Source organism: Anabas testudineus, chromosome 10 (assembly GCF_900324465.2).
Source record: "Anabas testudineus chromosome 10, fAnaTes1.2, whole genome shotgun sequence".
Lineage (NCBI taxonomy): Eukaryota > Metazoa > Chordata > Actinopteri > Anabantiformes > Anabantidae > Anabas > Anabas testudineus.
Window position 1 is genome coordinate 6,505,028 of NC_046619.1, and position 26,497 is coordinate 6,531,524.

Here is a 26,497-nt window from a genome sequence, read left to right on the forward strand (position 1 = left end):
GTTTTCAGACTGCTTAGGTGAATTTGCCCATAGTCAGTCATTAGCTGCCACTGTTTGTGTAATACAGTGTTTATTTCAATGTCTTTTTGACAGGTTTATGTTAGGGATAAAGACATTTTCTGTTCTTAAGTCAACACACAAGAATGTCCCCTTGTAGTCAGTAATATGATATGTTATCATTTGAAAATACCATCTTAAAGCAGAAACCCTCTAAGCTGAAATGTGCTGCAGTTCCTGATGAGACTGTGAAATTGTTAGTATATATTATTTCCAGTGATAACTTCCACTTGATCTGTGTTTTACATATTTAACTGCAGATTTCTGTATATCTAATCACCTTATTGGCAGATCACCATTAAAATTTGAGTTTGCTAATTTAATAACCTTTGTAACAATAGGTCATAAAATATAAAGAAAATCTAATTCTTCAATCCTACATACATACAAATTAAATATTCTCTAAATCAAACGTTTGCCCTTGCTGTGCAATATAATCAGCTGTTATAATAAACTAAAAATCATTTCTACCAATGTATCCCAGTGTCACCTTGGGGATAGAAACAAAGGAAACAAGGCTGAAAGGTTTTATTAATCATCTATTACACTAACAGTACACTACTCAGACTAGATTAAGAGTTGTCAGTTTTTTGTTTTTTCAACATACAGACTGACTTGTGTTGGCTGTTGTCTCATCTTGTGTGTCCTACACCAATAGTTCTCTCTGCCTGTTGCTTCTACAATGAATGATTTTTGACTTGTACATCATCTTCCCCTGTGACTATAGCTTAAATGGGAGTGCATGAAGGCAGCATTATCGTAAAGTTGTTTAGAAGACACACCACAGACAGTCTGCAACGTTTTATTAATAAGGAAAACCTTACTTGGTGATCTTTTGAGTAGTTTCTATTTGAGTAAATTTGACCCAGTTAGCACTGTCACATTAAGTTATTCTTAACATTTTTATGAGCGCAGAAGTAATCTTCAGACAGTCGTCAGTCAAGTGAGTAATATGTAATAAGTAATGATGATTTTTACTGTGCTAAATATTTCTGTTTTTTCACTAATCTGTTTAGCTTCATTTATTTCTAGGCAACTGGGCTGAGCTAAATATATGTTAAGTGAATCCTCATACTCAGAATAAAATAATTAGCTCCAGCCCTGGTCACTTTGTCCCTGGCCTAAAATAATGAGACAGAAGTCAACTGCCTGTAGAGTATTCTGCTTGTTAGAATGTATCCCGCAGGCCTCTGTGAAAGATGGGCTGGATTTTTCTGGCAGCTGCCACTTCTTGTGTGCATTATTTGGCTTAACTTTCTGCCTATGACCTCTCTGGCTCCCTGTTACACCACATGCGGTGTCAGAGAAAACCCTCCATCACATACACATATTATGCAACCTCCTCACTCCTTCTACTTTCTCCCTCTCAATCCGCCTTACTTTCCTCCTAACCTCAGAGCTCGTCATCTCTCCCTCCATCACTTCCATCCCTATTTATCCTCTTCTCAGATCAAGTCTCCCTATCCTGTAATTTTTTCTTTGCTCTCTCACTTCACTCCATCCCTACATCCATTCTTCCTTCCAGACATGTGAAAACACCTGCCTCCTGCGGCCTGTTTTCTGCATGAGTGTTTGTGTGTGCAAGTATGAGAGCATGCAATGTACTATTGAGCATCCATTCTGTCCAATCATATTCTTCACATAACAGGTTTATTATTGAATGTTTTAAGAACAGTAGTATTTGGACTATGAGGAGTCTCTGAAGTCTTTGATGGGAGGAATTGACCTATCAACAAGACATTAGGTGCTGAAAAGCACAGAATGCCAAACAAGCCTGCACCCAAATACTGTTTGACTGCAGAGTTTTGCATTTCAATCCACTGCTCCTCTTTTGAACTCTCATGGTGTTGAAGCAGTGAGAATTTAAAATCATTTGAGCTTAAAGGACAGGTGGAGCTGTAGATTTTCCTATGCATGCCACTTTTATAGTGAGTTACATCTATAGATTGGCATCAGAAAGCATTCAGACCTCTTTACTTTTGTCATGTTAATTTTTGTAGTATTGTAGATTCAATTTTAAATGGATAAAATAATTTGGCCCCAGTTTAAAAAAAGCTTATATAAAACTATTGAGAAGCCCATTTGACAACAGTTACAGATCTTGTTTCAGTCTTCCTGGGTATGTCACTTAAAGCCTTAAACCTCCTGGATTTGGGCAGTTTATCCCGTTCTTCTTGGCAGATCTTCTCAAGCACCATCAGATTGAATAGTAAGCATCTGTGAACTGCCATGTCTGCAACTTTTTTATCTGGGTTTAACTCTTGGCTTTGGCTGGGCCACTCCAGGACAGTGTCCTGAAACCACTCTGTGTTTCGGCTTTATGCATCAGGTCATTGTAGTGATGAAAGGTGAACAGTTGTCCCAGTCTCAGGTCACTAGCTCTCTGGATTATGTTTTCATCAAGGACCTCTTTGAATTTGGATGCTGAGAGTGACCTGGTTGTTCCAAACTTCATCCACTTCACAATTACTGAAGCCACTGTGCTCCTTGGAGGAAACGCTAATTGTTTTATTGGCTTTGCACAGATCTACATAAGTCTCACCATTTACTATGGGACTGTACAAAGAGTTTCTTGGACTCCATGGCTTGTTTTTTGTTCCGACATATGATGGGAATTATGGGACCTTATATATGCAGTTGTGTTCCTTTCTAAACTATATCCAGTCAGTTCACTGTTCAAGAAAGGGTCTGAATACATTTGTAAGTGAGATTTTGTTTTTATTCTGCAATTTAAAACTAAGTTTTAGGTATGCAGAGTGACTTCTATGAATGGCATAAGATGATGTGACTAGTATAATTATACATAAAAATATATACATCTACATATATACTTGGCTCCCAAAGAGGCACAGTATGAATATCGAACAAAGATTGCATGCGAATATAGCACTAAGAGATCTCAAGCAGGATGTGAAGGCACTACTCCTCTTACATCCTAGTGTTTTGAGCCCCAGGTGGCTGACATTTCTCTGATGAATGGTGACACTAGCGTGCACACTCTGTATACTCACAACCAGCACAGTGCAAGTACAGTAAAGCAGGGCTGACTTGGGCAGCCAACCAAATCCTAGTGCAGGTAATTTTTGTTTTCAATCCCTCACCCCACAGCTAGGCTCTCAAATGACCAATCTGTGGGTTTGTAAGTACACAGTGGCACTGATGCTGAACTGAAACATAAATAAATAACATTTGTTGACTGTATTTTCAACAGTGCTCCTTAATGCTTCCTTTTTGTTACGGTTTTTGAAAAGCTCCAATGCTGTCTTTTGGGAGCTTGTTACAGTCTCTTCTAGTTCCCCCTCTATGGGAAATTTTACAGAAGTTTCAGACTTACCACACACTCACTGAAGAGTGGAGAGCTTGAGGGATTTCAGATTTAATATGTTCATAATTTTACTAATGTAATGAATATTCTGCTTTGGATACATCAAGGAAGTGTCCTAATGGATTTGTCAAGAGTTTTCATGTTTACAAAACAGGAGAATCTAGATAAATTCTGTGCAGTAAAAATATAATGGTGTCTTTTTTTAATGAATATGCACAAGTCCGATTTTGTTTTTACATTTAACATGTGGGTAATACCCTTATTGACTTTCTGAAGAAGAGTTAGATGAGAACATTGGTCTCTATCAGTAGGATAAATATGAAGCTATTTGGCCTAACTTAGCACAAAGACTTGAAAGTGGGGGAACACACCTACAACTACCTCTACTGCTTCTTCCTAGCCAGGTGCAGTAACTGGATCTAGAGTCATAGCATCACTGTTTGCTGCATCACAATGACAGCATCTGTTAACCAAGAAAAAAATATAATAATGTCAACAAGAAATCAAATAGGCATAATACACAACATGTTGCCCTATTCCTTTACTTTTTATTGCTGTCTAGTACAGGGAGACTGTGAAGTTGGAGTGTGTGTTGTAATGCCACAGTTAACCTACTTTACTTTTTACAATTATGAAATTGTGAAGTTCCTGCCATTAATGTGGAGAACTGACATTTATTATTTTAGCTTTATATATGTACCTCAATTGCAAGCTTGTCTTCAAAAGTTTGAATCCACGAGAGATTTCATATACCCTAAATTCTGGCAATGTTCATACAAAGACTTGCTGTCTTCAATTCCCCTGCTAGAATTGCACAATGTTATGCAGTCTCTCCAGGGCCTGACATAAAGAACATTCCCAGGGCAGATTCATCTTGTTCTCCACTTTCCAGAACACATAGAAATTGCACTGGTTTATCATTAAATAATATTCATTGTTACTGGTCCCCTGTTTCTCCACCCACTCTACTTTATATGACCTCTCTTTTCTACCTCATCTATCTTACTCTATTTTTTAAAATTTCTCTGTGCTCTGACCCACTGACTGGCTTTTACTCAAATGGCCAAATTGTGCTGAACGAATAAACAGCTGATGTCTGAACAATGGTGACAAAACTGTATTCAGGAAAAGTCCAGCTATTTATTTTTAGGGTGCTTTGTGGCTGGAAGGCCTGGGAGGAAGCAGGAAGTCAGTGTGGTTGTCATGGGGATGGGAGGGGAACAAAAGAATTGGAGCAGACTGGAGAGGAAATGGGTGTGGTGGGCTTTGCCTCCCATTAGCCAAATACCTAGTGACCACAAACAGATTCAGTTGCTAGCAGTAAGTGTGTAGTCCTCTTTGAGGAGAGCTAAGACACTAGATTGAGGAAGTAGTTCCAAAATTAGAGTGAAAGAGCTGATATCACATCGTTCATCCGAAGGTTCATCGTTTAACTGCCAGCATGGCAACGATGCCAATGTTTTAGCATTAGACTACCGCCAAAAGTAGCAGAGCTTCCTGCCTACATCCTACAACTATACTGTTAACTGAGGCATGAAGTGGCAAATTTGTGTTCTGCAAAGCAATAAAGCTAGAATTTTTGGCAGTATTGTTGTTTGTATTATTTATTGACAGGATATTGAGGCACACTCGAGGTCTGGAGAGAGTCCAGTTTGAAGACATTACCATGGCCTCTGCTATTTGTAGATGAACTTGTTCCTTTGACGAAAATTGCACCATGATTTCCAGTGTGCGCTGGAGCAGTTGTCTTACAGGGGAAAAGATGTTCCAGTCAAATGAGGAGTGAGCAGCTGCTTTTGTGGAAGGAGTTCAGCATCATTTTAACAAGAGCGAGTGACGTGAGAGATCATGAGACTGACTGTCAACTCTGTGCAGTGGATGCAGTAATAGACTTAATATGAGACTGTGGTGACAGGGAAATACATGATTTAAAACATTCTTTATTTACTGCATTATGGGAGCTACAGTGCACCATAATACAATAGCCTTGCTATACATGAAAGCACTTAAGTTTTTTTTGCAGTTGTCTTAGAAGCATAAGAGTATGATCCAATTCTGTACAGTAGTATACACAATGCCTATAAAAATATATTCAAGCCCCTCTGAAGTTTTCACCTCCTGATCCTGGCCAGAAACCACAAGATGAAGACAAGAGAACGCTCCTAAGAACTCAGCTGTTAAGGTTACTAAAAAGCACAAATCTGAGAATGGATACAAGAAAGTTTCCAAGTCACTGAATCCCTTGGGTTACACTTACTGTAAATTCACCATTAAGAAACTGAAGGAATAAGGCACATCTGGCCATCAGACTGGATACTATGACTGGTGCAAACCCAGACAGCAGCTGTTGTATACACAGTCTCTGCCATCTCAGCCTACGGCACTTGTAACTCTTTTAGAGGAGTCACAGGTGTCTTGGTGGCTTCAAACTCTAGTCCCCTGCACTGTCCCTCAGTTTTTGAGGACGGTTTGCTGTAGACAGATTTTAAAGACAAGCTTAATCAACCATGATTCAGTGTTACAAAAAAGGTCAAAAGTAAACATTTCGAAGTGGGGTGAATACTTTTTACCAGTACTGTAGTTCATAAAGGCCACAGGATGTGACTAAAAATATCCAGCAAGGGACTTTTCAGCTTATGGTAAAATGGTCAAATGTAAAGATGATGGATTGATTATGTCTCCACACTCACTCACAATGACTTAAGTGAACAGCTTCGTTTAAGCTTTGTTTGTGAACTGCTGACAATATTTCCTTAATGTTGTTAATTAGAACTTACATTTAAAGGAAATGACAACACTTAAAATAACCAACATAATGCTGTGTTTGCAGAATTTGAATAATCCAAAGAAAACTCTATACTAAGAAATTTAAAGAAATCCATTTACTTGTAAACAAAGTAGTGATAATGTTTTCACTAAAGAACATTTACAAATCTGTATTAGATGCAATAACCGCGATTTACAATTACTGCTTCTATACGTTTTGGCTGCGCTCCACTAGTTTTTAACATTTCTGCTGGGTAACTGTATACTACTGCTTCTGCAAAACAACAGGATTCAGGTGGCCAACTAATCAGTGCCTCATGAAGCAGGATTAGATGTGCTGGTGTAGGACACTCGTGGGGAATAAATGCCATTCCCATATAGATGCTATTTTTTGAAAAAAATTACAGTGGTCTCTTTTTTTTCCAGAGCTGTATATGTATGAGTATATTAGCATTGGTGTCTGTGCAGATTTAGACTTTCAGATGTGACCTTTGTTGTCTAAATGTCAGGGAGGTTGGAGAGGGAGCCCACAGAGGTAGGGCAAGGCTTATGTAATCTGCTCGCTCTGCGTTTCACACATGCACACATGCACACATGCGCGCACGCACAAGCACAGAGCAGGAAAAAAGCTTGTTTGAGGACAGTTGTCATATCTCAGCTGTGATGCCTCGTACAGCTCTCTCCAACTCACTGAAAGCCTGGCTTTCAGGAGCCATCGCTTTTATCAGCACATATGTGCAGAAAGTACCCTGGAAATTATTTATGGCTTTAAAAATACTGTTATAGTGCATTCCTTTGGTGTTATTCTTTTAAACTTATTCTGAGCTCTTTTGATCCATCCCAAAGCTCTCAACTGAATGTGAAGACAGTATAGTTTGGAGAGAGTGGGAGAGTGTGTGTGTCTGTGTGTGTTGGATGGTTGACTAGGTGGTGACTGGTTTGGGAGTGTGGAGACTGAACTGAAATGACTCCCCTGTATGAATTACAATAGGAGGCGTGGACACTGTGATAACTGCTGCAGGTCAGGATGCACTCATGTAGTACCTTAAGAATCACTGTGAACATGCAGGCCAAAATAATGATGTGCATGCCAGTGGCAAACACGTGCATCAGATGGGAACTGGGGCCATCATGTTCTGTCACTCTCAACACTCACAACTGTGAGCCTTAAAGGAATACTGCACTGGAAAGCTGTGCTCTGTGATCTGAATACCAAACATCCACCTTCTGTATGGATATGAAAGAACTGTTTGCAGCTTGCTAAGTTGTGAAGGATATCATTTGTATTTTGCATAGATTATACAGCAGTTACATATTGGAAAAGATATCTAAACATTCATGATAAGATATCAACCTGAGTGAAAAAGGCTAACCAAGCTGGTAGTAACCCATTTATTTAGTGATATTTTGATTATAAATGTGATAGTTTGGAGCATATAAAGGAATAGGTGTGATCTTTAACATTGAATTGGACCAGAAATAGATAGTTTTTATGTGTCAAAATTGGTATTCTGCATACAGTTGTCTCTTTTGTAAGGTGCTAGTATATCTTTTGTTCTTCTGGGCTCAGGGCATTACCAGACCTTTGTCTTCAGTGCTTGGAAACGAGAAATAATGCTTCTGATTATATTTTTTCTTCATCTAAAAATTTGAGTTAGGCTTGTTTCCACTGGCACCTGGTGCTCTTCACAAATGAGAGCAGTTTCACCCTGAGCACATGGGACAGATGCGAACGGGTCTGGAGAAGACATGGAGAATATTATGCTGCCTGGACTATTGTTCAGCATGACCGGTTTGGTGGTGGGTCTGTGATGGTCTGGGGAGGCATATCAATGGAGACTATACAACAGTACCCTGAGTGCCATTAGGTTTCACCTCTAGGACGTTATGTTTTGGTCCATTCGATCTATGCACCAGGTTGCACCTCAGATTATCTGGAAGCTCAATGATGCCTTGTTCCAGATCAGTGAGGAGATACCCCAGGACACCATCTGTCATGTGGCATCCTTTAGTTCCTAACACATCACCCAGTCCATATATGCAGCATTATTTTGAGAGCCGATTTGGGTTCAAAGTGTCCCTTTAATGTATGTATATATATATATATTAGAGTGCCTATGCATGTGTATGAGCCTTTGCATCTTTAAACACAGTTTAAAACATACAGTATTTAGAAGTCTCATTACAATATCTGTGTCTAGATATTAAATTAAAGGGCAGCTTCAGTAATTTTAGATATCAATATCAATTGTAAGCCCCATGGTCCAAGGAAAAGTCCTAAATGACATAATCAGGAGTAAGGTTTACATGGCTTTAACAGAGATGTGGAGATTGTGTGTTTACCAGATGGAGAGAGTTTAAGTTACATTATGGAAAGTGTAGGCTGTAACCTGGCCCATACAACAACATAAGTGAGGGCATATTGGCCTCTGCTGCTAAGAGAAACACTACCATCCTTGAAACTACTTGCAAACTGTGGAGCTTTATTTTGAGTAGATTCATTTAGAAGTAAAACATAAACTGAACATCTGTAGGCCTGCTAGAAATAAGGTGATGCCCAAAAGTTTTGTGTTATGGTCTAGAATGAATTTGAAATGTATATTAGAAACGTTAAACCTCTCCAACAAAGATTGTAACTCTTTCTTATATATAGAGGTGCTTTTGATCGGCCACCTGTAGGCGATTGACGCTTGCATCAGTGATGTTTGGCTCCTGCACATGGAGGTAATATATAGTGTAAATTTGGTTGGACAAGCTGTATCTTGTTAATATGTGGCCACAGACAGGCTGGCAGAAAAGGGTGACATGTCAATAAAATTATAAGATGGTGGTCACTTTGAGGAAGCTGCATCCATTATTCTGACAGTTATCCTCCTTCATCACGGGCTGTTAATGATAAATGATAAATCACCAAGGCACTGTGATATTTTTAGATGGGGTGGGAGATGAATGAGGTTATGATTCTGGCCTCTGTGGTCGATGTAGTCAGCGAGGGGCTGGCTGTGCCCCTCCCCCGACTGGAGGTGATGGCTGATTCTGGTAGTCTGGCAGTGGAGCGCTGATCAGTCTTAATACAGGACCGCCTCTCTGCCTCACCGCCGATCCCCCGGGTCCCCACTCACCGGAAGGCAGCTCTTCAGCTGCGAACATCCTGCGCACAACCTCTCTCTTGTTTGCTTTGAGAATCTATTGGCCTGAGAGTCGGTCGGTTTAGGGGAAGAGGCGAAACACCGGCAGGTGTTGACAAGCGGGGAGAGATCGCGGTGCAGACTGATGACGATGATGATGGTGAGGATGATGCATCTCTTCCCGTGCCTTTGTGAATTACACCGTGTAGTGTGAAGAGGCGTAGGGCCATCTTTTTGTTTTTTGTTTTTTCATTTTTCGCCTAACTGTAATGGTGGATTTCTTGGTTGCTTTGAAGCTACGTGCCTAGACGGGGGAGCCGAATACCGCCCGTCACTGAGAGCGCATCTCAGCATCGGCACGCAGCGCTGCGCCATGGCCTTGGATGTCCAGACTTGCGCGGTGTTTACGGTGATCGCGGTTCTGGTGCTTGTGAACGTGCTGTTGATGTTCATCCTCGGTACTCGTTAATGGATCTGCGCTTGGGGCCCGGTTCGCAGCGCACCGCACTTTCACACAGGAGAGGAGAGAAAGGCATTGCGCGTTGGTCGAGAGCGGGGACACCCAGCGCTCCATCGCGGCTACGCGTTGAAATGAATGACGTTGGTACAACATAATGTATTTCTGTTACCCCCTCCCCAATCCTCCGTTGTGTCTTGTGTCCTCTCACCGTTTGTGATAGCTAGTGTTGTCTGGTGGTGATCATAGTTGTGCGGGTACAGATCTGTGATGCGCCTACCTTTTCTGTGGTGACTGGAGATTCATACCTTACCTCCGCATATAAACATGTCCCTCTACGTCGATCCCCCTCTATCCTTTATGTTGTATTTTGTGGATTATGCGCATGAGTTAATTCTGTTCCATAATGAGTCGAGTTTTAAATGAAAAAGAACAAAACTAATTGTCCTTTTTAACCACAGCCTACTGCTGCGTCAGGACTTGTTTTTCTATTGCGATCCACTGTAGCCATATCTACAATATGGCAGCTAATAACTGAGCTGTGATCTCTCCACTGGAGCAAATGTGATATTTGTAGCAAATAGCGGTGTAAGTGAGACGTTTGTGCTGCTGATCACAGACTCTGGAGGATCATTGTAATCTCAGCTGAACGGTAGCCTAACCAATAGCAGGCAGGGCTAGGCCTAATAAAGGAGGGCCTCCATCACTCCAGGTTTCCCCCATTTTAGATGCAGCTAAACTCAGCTCCCATTTCATAACCCACAATATGCACACTTCTCCCACTGGAAACATTTTGTTGTGGCACCTATCTCTAAAGCCCACACTCATATCATTAAATAGTGGCTAATAAAAAAATCTGTATGTGCATATATTTCATACAGAGGAAATGTCTTAAGTCAAAGGGCTTGTCAAAGAGATATAATAAACCTTTTCTTCCACATGGTGGAATCTAATAAAGGATTGGAGGCAGGTGTCATGAATGTTGAATGAAAGTCAGAAATAGATATGCTAAAAGCCTATCCCAGAGCTGTCCATGACAGTCCTATTAATAGGGGTGGTAGGCTGGCTAGGTTTTTTGAAGATGTATCACACTCAAGGCTGAGTGCTGTGTGTTTTGTGTGTGTGTGTCTACTTAAGTGATAAATGTGCTGTAGGTGTAGACAGAAGTGTTTGGTGGCCATGTATTATGAGCACAGATACCTTTGTCATGTGTAGAAGGCATAAACATCCCTCCTTGCAGGGACCCCCACAGGACTGTAAACATAGCATTGACAGTGTTGTATATTCGAGTGGTTTTCTGCGGCTGGCAATGAAAATTTCCAAATGCGTGTTCACACATAAACATTTGAGTATGTTAAGTTGTTTGTGTATAAGAAAGTCTTGGTTGGGTGTTATCTGTAGTTCCTCTATGAATCTGAGTCCTGCACATGTCCCAAGTGTTCACACATTTGTAATCCCTCCAGGGCAGGTGGTGTCTAATAGAGTTCTGTTAAATGCTGTGCAGTCAGAAGTGTCAATGTGCGGATGGTGTGTGTGAGTGAGACAACAGTGTGTGTTAGAATGTGTGTGTATCTCTCTGGTTTTAGACAGAGCATCTTTGATTGGCTCCCAGACTCAGGGTATAAGTGTATTACATAACAGGGTTGGCAGTCACAGGGAGGACGGACCGCGAGACTCACTCAGTGCGTCGGAAAGAGAAGCCTCTTTCTGGAATACAGCACCTTGTTACTCGACATCTCAGGCTCAGCTCTTACGGAGGACCATCACCTCGTCCACTTCCAAAAGGGATTTAATTATCATGGTTGTATGAACGGGACTTCTCCATGCATACACTCTCTGAACAGTTACATGCCACAAACATGGTAAGGATGGGAAAAGGCACATGTGTGTTTGCTCAGGGATGCTGTATGTAGGTGCTTTTTGGTGCAGCTGTGCTAAGACTAGAGATAGAGGAGGATGTTGGAATGCAGTGGAGCTGCCAGTGCAGTGAATGCTGATGTGTTGTGCTGCAAAGATGATATAAGCCAGTGAATCTGCTTACTGTGCTTACATATTTCCTTGTCAGTCTCCATGTCTGTGCTAGAACATGAATCAGACAACATTGTCATATACAGTACACTATGTCCATGTATAGGGAAAGGTTCCTCTGCATTCATTTGCATTGACCTAAATTTAAGTTTTGCGGTTTTGTTTCGCTCTTTGATCTTTGATGTTGTAACTGCAGTGAAACCAGTGATGACACAGGTCATGACAGCTGGTAGACACAAAGGTAAGGATAAGTGTTATGGCAAGACTTTTCTGTTAGTCTAGGTGTTTACTGTATGCTACATACTAGGTATGAGGCTGTGCTAAAGCAGGAATTGCAAAGATTGATTATGTAATGCTTTTAATTTATTCAGACATGCAGACGGAAAAGGGATGCAATGTATTGAAGAGGGCAGTGCTGATCTCATTAGGGAGATGGAGGGATGATGGGAAAGAGAGCACTGAGCAGGGAGGAACATTGGCTGTGAATGCATGTCTATCTCTGTCTCTTTCGCTGTCTGTTGCCTATATTACAGCAGATTGATGTGAACTGGAGAGATTGGACTTGGAGTGAATGTGGCTCAAAAAGCAATGGTGCTGGACAGGGGTGGTTTGTTCTTTTGGGGTGGTTTAAGGCAAGCAGTCATTACAGTATAGGAGCAAGAAGCAAGACTGACCTTAGTGCCAAGGCTCATTTGTTCTGTGGGTGCTGTTTCAGGCAGAGGTCCTGATGTCAGATGGTGACAGTCAAGTAGAACTGATTTGGCTTCCACTCGTTATTCCAGCATTATACCATTTTTTTTCATCTATCCATTTGTACAATAGATTATTTAAATCAAATACCTTTTCCTGAATCAACAATGATTTTTTAAAAATCTTTTTGAGAACTATTCTTTGGTCCTGTTTCCATGGCAGCGTGACACATGTTTTTTGCAGTAATCCTCCTATCTTCCTGTAGTGGAAAGCTTTGAGATATAGGCTGGAGCTATTGTTACCCCAGCTCCCGGCTCTATGTGATACCTGATTGAATCAGCCTTACACATTAATAACTTTGATCTGAATGCATGCAGAGGCCTGCGCTCACTCACTCACTCACTCACTCACTCACTCACTTTTTGCCTCTACTACACTTTTAGGTATATGCCTACTCATACACCTAATTTTGGAAATATTCTGGTGCATCCTGAAGTGTCCTTGCCTCATCCCATCATTTTGTCAATACCAGTGAAGCATTCTCATCTGTCGCCATGACAACGGCATCCCTTGTAGGCATGGACGTCCCTTCCTGTGTTCACTCCTATGCCCCAATTGGCTGTGCATCCCCTGTAGCGGTGTCAGTAACCCATCAGAGAAGTAGGCTTGTCCATGAGTTGAAGGGGCAGCATAACTGCAGAATGTGAGAGCATCAGTCCCTGTGACAGGGTCAGGAAGAATACAAACAATCTACTGTTTATGATGGACATCCTTACAAACACACTTTATCAGCAGGAGGGCAGAATATTGTACTTTTTTATTTTTAGGCAAGCATATCTTAAATTAATACACAAAAGCTTTAATACAAGTAAAGAACAAATTTCATGTCCATTTGTGTGACAAACCTGTCTCCAGGCCTTTGGTAACTCCTTACCTAGAGCCTAAGCGGCTCCTGTCAGGCTTGTTTAGCGCTGTCTGCTCTGCCTACAGCCCCAGGGAGTGGATGCATGGTTAGCTCTGAACTGGAGAATGCTGATGAACACTACTTTGGAGAGAACAATTGGAACAAACAGTTGGAGCCGTGCCACCGATGCATACACCGATGGTTCAGCTCATTCGAAGTTTGAAGTCTGGCTGCACGTGTGTGTGCATATGTGTATTTGCAAGTGTGTGTGAATACTTGTCTCAAGGCAACAAAGCAAAGTCCTCAGTGTGATGGACAGTGATGCTGTTTGATAGATGGATGATGTGAGACTCAGGTCCTTCTCTGTAACAATGACTGTTGTCTTTTGTCCTTTAATGAGACCAACCTTTAGCCTCTCCAAAATCCGTCAAAGAATACTGATCGCCCAAGCGTTCATTCCCTTGCAGACTATACCCATTGGACGCTCTTAAAATAGCACTCTACACATGTTCCTGCACACAGTTGCAGAATTTAAACATTTATTTATAGTGTCGCATAATGTGCACATTATTTATTCATGACGTTAAAATCAATTGCAAAGATTTCATGACTCATCCCCATGTTTTGTCAGACTGTGCTGCAGATAAAATAACAAGCCCTGGTGACAACATGAAGGAAGGGAAATTATCCTTTCACATTAGTTTGCTCCTTATCACTTATATTACATTAACACATGTAATTATTCTAATGTCATAATGGGCCAATTACTGTCCCAGTGTGGCGACTGGTGCTGTGTTTCTTGATGCAGTGTTGTTTCTTCACCAATGGCAATTTTGTGTTGTTGCGTTTTGTTTTGTTGTACTGTGGTCTGTGTTGTTCTATTTGCAGTCCCTAAGCTGCCAGTGGGCCCCCGGCTTTAAGGGTGTGTATTTGCATCCATTAGTAATCTAGTGGGCTTAAAAACTAGGGTTCATACAAAATGAAGCCAAAATGAGGCTGAGTACTGTATTACAATCAGTTTTAAATTTGTCTTAGATAACATGGATCCATATTTATTGGTCACTGTCTGCAGTGTTGTGCCCACAGGAGTGGCTTCACGTAATGAGAATAAAGCACAAGATCTTGCCTCCATGGTCTCTCCTACCAATTTTATTATTTATTCCAATGTATTCCCTCCTATTTCTCTAGTTGATAAGTGGAGGTTCAATCGTCAACGCTGAGGCGGTATGGGACCATGTGACCATGGCGGACCGAGAGTTGGCGTTTAAAGCCGGCGACGTCATCAAGGTGCTGGACGCCTCCAACAAGGACTGGTGGTGGGGCCAGATTGATGAGGAGGAAGGATGGTTCCCTGCCAGCTTTGTACGGGTGAGTTAGCTGCAGTCGTGGCTGGCCAGCGACCACAGACACAACACACACCCACGCACTTACAGAAATGGAGGCACATGAACATATGCACAAAAGCTGATAAATAACACTTAATACACATGTACAAGTATTCTGGCATACTCACAAATAGCAGGCATAAAGCACACACATTGATATGCTTGCACCACACGCAGCTGGCAGTTGAATAATGTTTTATTTAAACCATACATAACACTCCAGAGATCAGAGAACAGCAAGCTAAGTGCCTTTATCGGGTGTTCAGGGACAAGAAAACAAAGATGCTGATGAGCCCCGTTTTTGGTTTGTCATCACCTTCAGCTCTTACCCTTGAAATCTACTTTAATTCACGTGTTCACTTTACATTGTGATTAAACTGTATAATGTCACTAATATCTGAGCTCAACTAAACATAACACTGTATTAACACAGATCCAGAACTGATGCATCTAATATATTATTATAACATCTTTCAGTTCACTTAATGTAGGAAGAATTAGCATCCTTCCTGTAGGTGGAGGCTTCCACTGCAGACCCTCCCCACAGACACTCCTCATGGCCATTCCCACCTTTCAACCCTTCCATATTCACTCCCGAGGGGCAGGGCAGACAGGCTGACTGACTGTCAACAAAAAAGTATCTCTCTGTTCTGTCATTCTTTCTCTCCAAGGTGGAACCCCACCCTCCTCAGCCCCAAACAAAACAGGTTTTCTATATCAACCCTATAGCAACTCCACGGTTCCAAAACACCACGTCAAAGGTGCGTTTTCCCAGCTTCATCTACCCATCCAGCCTGCCCGCCCACCCGCCCGCTCCAGTCTGTCCACGCAACGTACCCTCGACATTACCAAACATTAACGTACCCATGATGTTATCACATCATCCTAAACGGGGTCAACAGAGAGGTGGACCTGATGAGTCAAAAGTAAAGATAATGTCTAATGTCTTTTTTGGCCTGTACTCAAATTCTACAAATGTATTCACATAGAATTAGATGGATTTGAGGATCCTAATTTATTATTGGTTATGGTTATTTCTATTTGTTTAAATATGGATCATTTACTTAATTATTCTATTTACTATTGACTCTGACTATTTCTCATTCTTACTGATGCACTACAAGTTCTTATCTGCAGTCAGTGTCTACCACCCGTCACTCTGCTTGTCCGTGGCGCTGCATTTCTCATCTTGTGTTTGGCATTCTACTTGTTGGTACTTTGATGTTCTCTTAGCAAATTATGTGTCATCAGGTGTTGGCTGCTGGGCATCTAAAACCACGTTCACTTGGCCCTTTCTATCAGTGAGAGTGGAATATGCTATGTACTGTGAATCTGGTCTAAGTGTATGTTAATGAGTGCATGCTTGTGTGAGGAAAACGTGAGATGGTGTGTGAGTGTATATGCATGCATATATGCAGCAGGGAGAGTCACACACAGTTGGGCATTGAATATCCTTTGGGCACCAGTCTCAGATAGAGACTTTCTTTTTTATTTGGTTGCTAGTGTGTTTGGCAGCTTGTCCCACACCTTTCTTACATGCTGGACCAAGAGTCATACTCACTGTCCAAACTACCAGAGGCTCTTTTAATGGCTCTGTGTGTATGATATATGTATTTATATATGTATGGTGTGTGTGTGTGTGTGTGTGAGTATGAATGCGCGCGCGTGAGATCTGAAGGGTGAGTCATTCCAGTTTTATAGCAAAGATTTTGTTATAAGAATATCTGTCGACTAATACATTTTCATCAAATTTATAAACTACATTCTTCTCTGTGCCCATTTCTTATTCAAGTTGATGTGTCTGCAACTTTGTGTGTGTGTGTGTGTGTGTGAATCTATTTGTTCCTCAGCTCTGGGTAAACCAGGAGGATGGGGGAGCGGAGCCTGCAGAGGGGACCAGCGAGGTGCAAAATGGACACTTGGACCCCACCAATGACTGTCTGTGTCTGGGCTCGCCTCTTCAGAACCGAGACCAGATGAGAGCCAATGTCATCAATGAGATCATGAGCACAGAGAGACACTACATCAAACACCTTAAAGATATCTGTGAGGTACTGAAACACGTGCACACACTCACCAATCCTCATTGACACAGGCTATGCATTAATACCAAGGTAGTAGGAAAGATAAATGGGACGGAACTGAAATTTGCATGACAGGAAAGGCAGCATTTTATACACAAGGATCTGTCATGGCGCTGACGCATAATCAGTTTTATTTTAAGCATATTTTGTCTTTTGATTTCAAAACAAAAATTATGCTGTTTTTCTTTGATATGAAAACACAATATGTCAGTTGTTCACAGTAGCCGAACATAGAATCTAGTCCAGTTTAAATTTGTCATTATATTATGACTCATGCTGAAGTGACAAGCTGAAATTCACACCTAATAAAATTTAATTAAAGTCTTCCTATTTTTTCTATTTTAGCATGACAAGCTTGTTATAACGACTCAAAACATGGCACACCCAAATGAAAATCAGAATCTAAAATATAGACGTATTATTTAGAATCAAACTCTAATTTCTTAATTAAATCTACAACATTTGTAGTCCAGTACATGTGTGCATATACAGTACAAAGACATGTTGTACCTAACCTATAAAAGTAAGTATTCACAATTTTTTTTTTATATGAAGCAGTTGTTTTATAAGTGCTGTTTGTCAGTAGAACAGGGAGTTGCATAGTATTTTGTTGTGTGTGTAAGTTGCACACTCATAAAAAACACCTTTGCATCACTTTGACTTTGCTTGAACAAGGTTTTATAGAGCATATTTTTGCTTATCAAGTCATCTTTTCTTTAATCTGCTCTATAGCCTTTGTGTGTAGTCTGGGTGCAGTGTAATGCTTAAAAACAGTTGCAATAAAGCATAAATTTCACCTTCTCATCCTCTTTGTCTTGCCTGCGGGAGCACAGAATTTTCCAACTTGCCATGAACATGAACAGGCAAGAGTAGAGTTGATCGCTATCTTTACATGGAAATAGCCATAGACAAGCCAGTGAAGAGATTTATGCTTTTTCTTTCATAACTATTTTCAAACAACATCTTACACTTCGGTAAAAAAAAAAGTTTGCAATGTTGAAAAAAATATACAATGAAGGTCACGTACACATGAAATCACAATTATAATCATTAAGGGGCAACTTCAATTACATTATCATTTGAAGAGTATGTCCTGCCAAAAGTTACATTTACAGAGTACAGCATTTATAAACTATACTCAAGGTCTGAAAAAGATTTTAGATCTTTTTTGATTTTTCTCAGTACCAAGCTGCCCCTCGGGAAGGAACAATATGAACAGCAATTCCATGATAGTAAGAAAAAACTTTAATTCACTTCTGATCATTGTTTTCAGTTCCAGGACAATCTTAAATGTTTGGACATCGTTACAAATTGCATACTTACAGCATTACGTTAAATACAAGTTAATCATTTAGACCATTTGAGAAGGAGATTTGTAAGTACGTAAGATAAGTTAATATCCAAAAGGCTTCCCATCTTTTGAGCAACAAGTTCTGACGTCCACCACTGGCGCTCAGCACCATACTGTACTTCTGTACACAAAACAAGTCAGCCGTGAAAACAACAACAGCTGACAACAGAAGCACAGTGAGAACTGTGAAGAAAAACCACAAAAACTGCATTCACTGACATCACAAACAACCTCCACAAAGCAGGAGTGAGATGTACAGAGATGAGCCACAAAAGTCTGAAATCAAAGTTTATTGGGCTGAGGAGTCCGAAGTAATAGGGAAGCCAAAGTGTGGAGAAAAAGTGCTCCAGAAAGTAGTGTCATGGATGGGGCCTGCATTGCTTCTTCTGGAAAAAGAAAAAGTCCGCCAAAATACAAAGAGAAAATGCATCCAAATTAATTGATAAGACAAACAACATGTAAAAGAGGCTGCAGTAAAAGCATGGAAAGAGCATATGAAAAATAGAAACGGTTTTGGTGATGTTGGTGATGAGGCGGTAATGTTAACTGTTATTACTTTAGGCCTTAAAGTGGCACATATTAAGTTACTCTTTCAATTTTGATTATTTGTACTGAACTTGACTTAAAGAAAGAAAAGAAAAAGCTTAAGCATGTGCATTTCAGAAAAAGAAAAAAAAACAGTAGAGAATTCAGGGTGGCGGAGTGTGAAATAGCAAAAAACCTACCTCTTACAGCAAATCCTTTCCCAAAGTGCCAAAGCTTCAGGGCATTTAATTAACCACAAGAATTGGACTGACAAAATGGGGCCACAGTTCGACCTACACAAAATTGTTTTGGACTCTGCAAAAGCTTCTAAAGAGTCAAAGTTCATTTTAATTAAAATGAATCATATTTAAAGAATGACTTGATGTGTTTATTACAAAGAATTTACAGAAATAGTTATGAGATTAAACAAGCTAAGGTGTGGATTGTACATTGTACAGGAGCATTTCTTTGCCTCGTATCTCCGCATGTCTTAATAAACTGTATCGTCTTTGAAAACCTCACAGTAGTTGTAACCCATTTTGTTCTAGGGTTACTTGCGCCAGTGCAGGAAGCGTGTGGACATGTTCAATGATGACCAGCTGAAGGTCATCTTTGGAAACATCGAGGACATTTACCGCTTCCAGATGGGCTTTGTTAGAGACTTGGAGAAACAGTACAACACAGAAGAACCACATCTCTCAGAAATCGGACCGTGCTTTTTAGAACACGTGAGTTCAAGCGGTGTTGTCAGTGTTTTCCTTTGAAACGCTTATGAAAATCAGCATGAAAAACAAATGGACATGTACACACTGTCCAGCCAGGAGCAGCCATAATTGCTAATAATTGTTTTAGGCCTGTTAACTCCAGATCATAACTTAATGATCTTGTTATCTTGAGATAGACATTAAGTTGCGGAGATAATTGAGTCACCAGCAAACAGTTTATCTCAACACAAAGACTTAATTAAGTCATGATCTTGAGGAAACAGCTCCAATAAAAATGTTTGCAAGTATAATGATTATTCTGTACATATTGGCTTCTCCCCAGCATGACTCATAACTTATGTTCATCTCTGATCATGTACCTCTGTACTCTTTTACTCTACAGCAAGATGGTTTTTGGATCTATTCAGAATACTGTAACAACCACTTGGATGCCTGTATGGAGCTGAGCAAACTGATGAGGGATGGCAGATACCAGCACTTCTTTGAGGCCTGTCGCCTCCTCCAGCAAATGATTGACATTGCCATAGATGGCTTCCTGCTCACACCTGTCCAGAAAATCTGCAAATATCCACTCCAGTTGGCTGAGCTTCTCAAATATACTGCGCAGGAGCACAGGTACTGTACACTGCGGCCCAAATCACATTTAATTTACTATACATGTTGCCGTTTGATGGTAGCTCATTTGTTTCTGACAAAGATGCTTTCACTGATGCATCATTGTTTTTCAAGATGCATTGTGTTCCACTCTTTTATAAGCTTGAATGTCTTAGAGGCAGATATTTAATCGAGGAATCTCAGCCATATTAGGAATGTATGCTACAGTCCTGCAAGACATAAGTCAAATTAATTTCATATCAGTACATAGCCATAGGAGCTTTGCAAAGAAGTCTGCATATAAATAGATTGCAGATTAAATATGAATTTGGGCTTTTGCTGCCGCATACACAAGGATCAACATCCCACACGCTGCATGCACACAGCACAGAAGCACAATAGACAATCCAAACATTTGCAGATGATCTCTCATGTACAGATGCATATGCGAGCATCCAGATGTGCAAACTCATGCGTGCAAACCCACAGAAACATGGTGTAAGTGATTCTGGGTGTCTCAGCCAGCTCCAGGTCATTCACAAACCACGCGTTCTCAGCCAGAGAGGGACAGGTGCCAGCTCTGCGAGCGAAGCCTGCCAGATCACAGTGTTTGACTGTGGAGAATCTGCCAGATATAGGCCTGCTCTCTGTCACACACACACACACTCACACAGGCATTATCTTCCAAAGTGAGAATTGGATCCGTAGCACATCTAAGCCAGAGGGATAAATCCAGCTCAGTTAGCATAGGCGCAGTCGGAGCTAACTGTGGATAGAGAAAGTTGCTGATTGGAATTAAACAGCAGTGTGTTATTTTGACTGTCTTCCAGCAGAGTTACTGCTGTTACTTGAGTTTATAACCCCTGTCCTTAATTTTCTACTCTGTATCATTAAATACTACAACATTACATGCCTTTTTAAAGAATGGCCGGTCTCCAGGAGCTATAACTTTACCCTGTAACTCCCAGGAGTAATTACGTGTACACTGTGTCCGTAGTGACTATCGATACGTGGCAGCAGCCCTGGCAGTAATGAGGAACGTCACTCAGCAGATCAACGAAAGGAAGAGGAGACTGGAGAACATTGACAAGATTGCCCAGTGGCAAGCCTCTGTTCTGGACTGGGAGGTATGTGTATGCATTGACTGAGGAGTAATTACTAAGCATCTTGCTTAGTAGCATGTTCACTGATGTTTTACTGACTAAATCTGATCTGGTCTGCTTGATTCTTAGCTTAGTTACAGCTTTTGTTAAGGATAGAAGAAGTTACATTTTAATCTATATACAGTGGCAAGAAAAAGTATATGAAATTTTCATGGTTTTCTGCATTACATTGTCAGAAAATGTGATCTGATCCTCATCTAAGTCAAGTGTATTAACAAATATGATGTGCCTAAAATTAATTATCTCTTTATTGAGAACGACCATAAATCATTCTTCCTGTAGCTGTTGATCAGACCTGCACATGATGTTTCCTCTATCATCCTTTACGGTTGGGATGATGTTTTCATGATGATATGCAGTGACCTTTTTATGTAACGCTACATTGCTTACGATGTAGTGTGGTATTCTTTCCAAATAGTTCAGTATAGTTTAATCAGTGACCAATCATTTTGCTGATACTGCTGTGGAGTTTCAATGTGCTCTTTACAAACTTCAGGCAAGCACCAATCTTCTTTTCAGTAAGCAGCAGCTTCCTTTGTGGTGTCATGCCATAGACACCCTTCTAGATCAATGTTTTGCACAATCTAGACTGATGAACACAGATGTTAGCCAGTTCAAATGATTCCTTCAAATATTTGGCTGCCACTCTGGATTGTTTCTTTCCCTCATTGATGTGTGTTTGTTGTGCTCTTGTGGTCATTTTGACTGGACGCCCACTTCTTGGTAGAGTAGCTACAGCCCCATAGTGTCTTCATTTGTAGATTCTTTGCCTAACTGTAGACTGGTGAGTTTCAAGTCTTTGAAATCACTTTGAAACCCTTTTCAGATTTTCAAGTTATTGCTGCCAAGGGGCGGTTAACCAGTTATCGATTTCAAGGGAATCAATACTTATTCCACGAGCACTATGAGGTTTTTGTGGTTATTCTCAATAAAAACATGAAAGATCAGATTTTATTTGTGTTATTATTTTAGCCACATTATATTTGTTAATACTCTTGACAAATGAATGCAGAAAACCACAAAATTCCAATTCCATTTTATTCTAGCCAGTGTACATGTACTGTATCACCCAGTCAAGACAGTTTTTTACAACCTCGAGTCACTTCTGAGAAAATCTTTTGTGTGGACACATCTTTATATAATTCTTATAGCCTTTTTTACATTTGTTAACTTTCTTATAAACTCTTTCAAAAATGTATGCTTGAAATTCTTTAAAATTCACTGAATTCCTTACATGTAACTCTGCATGGGATGATAATTGTTTAAAGTAATATTCCAAAAAATTACAAAGTTGAGAGGCTTGTGTTAAGGTTTGTTGCTTGCTAGCATTTTACTGAAAACTTGTGAATCTAGTATTGTAAGTATAGTAAAATTGCACTTAAGGTTACCTGAAGGTGAACTTAATGTTGCATTGTTCTTAGTTTAATGATAAATAAGTTGAATGTTCTCCACTTGTCGTGAGCATCCTCCCCACAAATATTAATGTTTTGATTGTTTTTGTAAAGCAGGATTTCTGTTGAAATGTTTACTCTCCAAGCCCAGGCTAATACCATCAATATGACACTAACAACTTGTTAATTTGTTATACTTGACAGAGCTCCTTCAGAGCAACAGAAGACATTATTCACCTGTGTTAAAAGTCTGAGACTTGCTACCTATAGAGAGTAAACAGATTTTTTTCTTCAGCAAAAAGACCTTTTTCATTTATTAACTATGTATCCGTGTTTGTGTCTAGGGGGATGATATCTTGGACAGGAGCTCGGAGCTCATCTACACTGGGGAGTTGTCATGGATCTATCAGCCGTATGGACGCAGCCAGCAGCGAGTCTTCTTCCTCTTTGATCACCAGCTGGTCCTTTGTAAGAAGGTAGCTGATATCTCTCTCACTTTGTTCACTTTCTGCCTTTTATTCGAAGACCTTGTGTGCTAAAAGAAAGCTGATGAGCTAGAACACACCCTCATCCTGTGTCCTTAAACACTGCATATCACATGCTTAATGACGGAGATGCTTGAAGACAATGTGACTTTTTCAGTGCTAGAGCTGCAAATGCATTACATAATGCTGCATGAGACACACCAGTCCTTAGTGAAGATGCGTCCAGCTCCTCAGCACCTTTCACAAAATGGAGCTGTGGTTGATTGGGCTCTAATGCACCAAGGCTGTGCTCTCCTGTCAGACAGATGTTCACGCTTGGCTAAACCCAACAATACATGCACACAGAGACACAGACAGAAATGCGGATGGGCACTTACACACAAACACACCCAGAGGCTGAATAACTGCATCATCACACGCACACACGTGTACACACAGAGGAACTCTCATTTCATCATTACACAGACAAACACACTGAAAAAAAAGACATATAGACTTATTGTCTTTCTGTTTTTCCATTTTTTCCCTCTGCCCTCTCATTCTGTCATAGTCGAACATCTCTGGCACCAGAAATAACCTCCAGTATGTCTGCAGATCGTCATGTGTGTAAGCAGTTCTGGTCCACTAAACAAAGTCAGCTCCAAGATGCGCTAAATTATAAATTCTAGCCTTTGTTCTATACTTCCTTCTCCGGTGTCCTCAGTGCAGCATGTGTAATGGCAGCCCTCAGGGTGTGTTAGTAGCACATTGCATCTAGCCTTCTTCAGTCCTTTCTACTTTAGTCTTCCTTATCAGCACTCGGATGCAGATTTGTGTCTATGCGCTCATTAACAGTTGCCAGTTTCTGTTCTTTATTTTTATCTTCCTTGACCACATAGTGAAACTTCTGTGTTATTTAGTCCCAAGTCATAATGATGGTGACAATGGTGTCTTTTGCTCTGCATTTCTGTCTCTCTGTGCGGGATGAGGATTACAAACAGTGCTTACAAACGTGCCAAGAAGGTGGAACTATGTTGGTGGACAGCAATACTGTTATGATGCACTATACCAGGAACAAGTTGTGATAATGAAATAGGGGAAAGCTGTGAAGTGTTAGAATAAATGATGAGAAATGCAGGAGTATTTGACCACAGGAGGAAATAAGGAAAAGGTAGTATAACACTGGGAGTCTCACTGGAAAATCAGGAGGGTTTGGCAAGTATGCTGTGAACAAAGACGGAGCATTATAAACATGATTTATTGTAAAGTTGATGTGTTGTAGAGTATTAGATTGCATTGATGTGTAAAATCCACTGTTAAAATAGCGTCCCTTACCTATTTGGTTTGTTTGTGATGTTGAGCAAGGAGAATATTTACAGAGGAATTTGGCATCCTGCATTGTGTATGGAATGTTTTTGTGTGTTTGGGCAGCAGATGGAAAGCGTTGCATAAGACAGACTTTCAGGATAGCAAGGGAAGGATTCTTTTTGACGCCTCTGAGCTTCAGCACACACATGCACACACAGAGACACACATTAATAGACATCTTCCCCTCCTCTTCCCCAGGACCTGATACGCCGGGACATCCTGTATTACAAAGGCCGAATCGACATGGATCGCTACGAGGTGCGGGATGCCATAGACGGGAGAGACGACGACTTCAACGTCAGTGTGAAGAATGCCTTCAAATTGTGCAACAGAGACAGTGAGGAGATCCACATCTTCCTGGCCAAGAAGCCAGAGGAGAAGATCCGCTGGCTCAGGGCCTTCCATGAAGAGAGGAAGATGGTGCAGGAAGATGAGAAAATTGGTTAGTTATACTCCTCTGTGCACCCTCCTGTTTGGGAAGCTCTGATAGGACACGTAACATATTGCTCATATTCAGCTTTGTGCTCCATTGCGACTTTATTTTAAAAAACTAAACCTAAACGTGTCCTACCTATTCTGAAGCTAAAGGAAACCTTTTGCTAATTATTACATGTCATTTTTTCACATGATCTACTGATCCTGTGTGGAACATCTTATCCATGCTAAAATACTGTTATTCTTTATTGTTTAGGTTTTGAGATCTCCGAGTACCAGAAGCGGCAGGCAGCCTTGACAGTGAGAAAGGTGACCAAACAGAAAGGTGAGGCAACAAGAAGATATCAGGTGATTTTCCTTTTTTTTTCCTCGCTGGTGTGCTCTGTCTTCTCATCGCTGTTTACTCTCCCCTTGCCCTGCTCTCTTTTTTTACTTTCTACACCGTTTTTAAGCACACACACAGTGTTAATGAATGGCTCTAGACTAGAAGTGTACTAAGTAAGCTAGAAAAGTTAAGTGGATTGTCTGCTCGCTACTATCGCTTTAAGTAATTCTCCTTTGAGTTAAATGTCTGTCAGCCCATACGTGAAGATGACCTGATATAGTTTGTAAAGCAGCTGTTAAGCATCAATGAAAAGACAGAGGGCTGTTTGCATGAAGTATTGAGTTTAAAGGGTGATTCCGGTGTTCATGGCATGTGGGTCTTGTGTCACGCTTGTACTGAAATGATTTCATACCTTGGACAATTGTTAGCATTTTTTCTTTTACTGAGTTAAGATGGTTGTTGTTGCTTTCAAACAAAGTCACTAAATCATTTTTGGTTTACAGGTGTGTATTACGTTTTATTACAGGGTCTAAATTGTCCAATAAGCAGTGTATTGTGTAGTCTAGAGCAATGGAAGACCCTTGAAGTCAGAAGAAGGTGGTTTTCTTTAATTCAGCTAGAACACAATCTGTATCAAAATCTTATGCAGCACCATTAATAACAACAGCTACCAGCTATCTCACTAACAGAAAAACATGTCACACAAGACATTCCAGTTGGTGCTTGCTGACGAAGCCTCAGAGACTCAGGACCCACATGTCAAACTGCTGGTATCATCCTTTAAGAGTTTAGCCATTTTAGTGCTAGGCTAGATGTTTGTACATTTACCATTACTGATGTTCTTGCTATTGCCAGTTTCACAATAAGCATGACCATCCATTAAGGTATTAATTAACCAATGACCACTGCTGGAATGTTCTCTCTGACGTTAGGTTCCCTCTAGATGTCTGTCAGAAGTAAATGTTGTGTGTTTCTAAGTGCTGTATGTGTACATGGCTGGCACAAGGTGAAGTACTCTCTTGAATTTCAGATTCATTTATAGATTTCATCTTGAAAAAGAGGGCCATGTTGTATGGACATGGTTTGAAAATGATAAAGGTATATGCCTTAGAGTTCTCCTTAGAGCTAGTACAATAAGATGCCATGGCAACTGCTAAGCAGCATTGGGAGGTGTTGTGATTAACCCTGGCATTGGAGCATGCAGTCACTGTCCAATCTGTTTACAAGCATTATCTTGACTATCCAAGATAAACAGGTTCCACTAACACAAATAGATTGAACCCTTCTAACTGCTAAAACAGCGTTTGGCAAAAAATACCCCTAAGAAAAGAC

General features: G+C 40.6%; 1 protein-coding gene across 8 annotated transcripts in view; it reads left to right on the forward strand.

Moving 5' to 3' along the window:
• Nucleotides 1–26,497, forward strand: part of LOC113160175 (rho guanine nucleotide exchange factor 9) — a 40,331-nt gene that overhangs the window by 9,222 nt on the left and 4,612 nt on the right. For 3 of the 8 annotated variants that reach the window (XM_026357255.1, XM_026357257.1, XM_026357262.1), the window contains 8 exons: nt 14,544–14,723; nt 16,591–16,791; nt 19,249–19,428; nt 19,808–20,040; nt 21,017–21,146; nt 22,918–23,049; nt 24,604–24,847; nt 25,097–25,165. In XM_026357255.1, coding sequence (XP_026213040.1) covers nt 14,544–14,723; nt 16,591–16,791; nt 19,249–19,428; nt 19,808–20,040; nt 21,017–21,146; nt 22,918–23,049; nt 24,604–24,847; nt 25,097–25,165 — 1,369 coding nt within the window. Of the gene's footprint in view, nt 1–9,236; nt 9,437–9,539; nt 9,877–11,190; nt 11,596–14,543; nt 14,724–15,394; nt 15,502–16,590; nt 16,792–19,248; nt 19,429–19,807; nt 20,041–21,016; nt 21,147–22,917; nt 23,050–24,603; nt 24,848–25,096; nt 25,189–26,497 lie in introns of those variants that run through there. The other 5 variants (XM_026357261.1, XM_026357258.1, XM_026357260.1 and 2 more) reach the window with 5 other exon arrangements.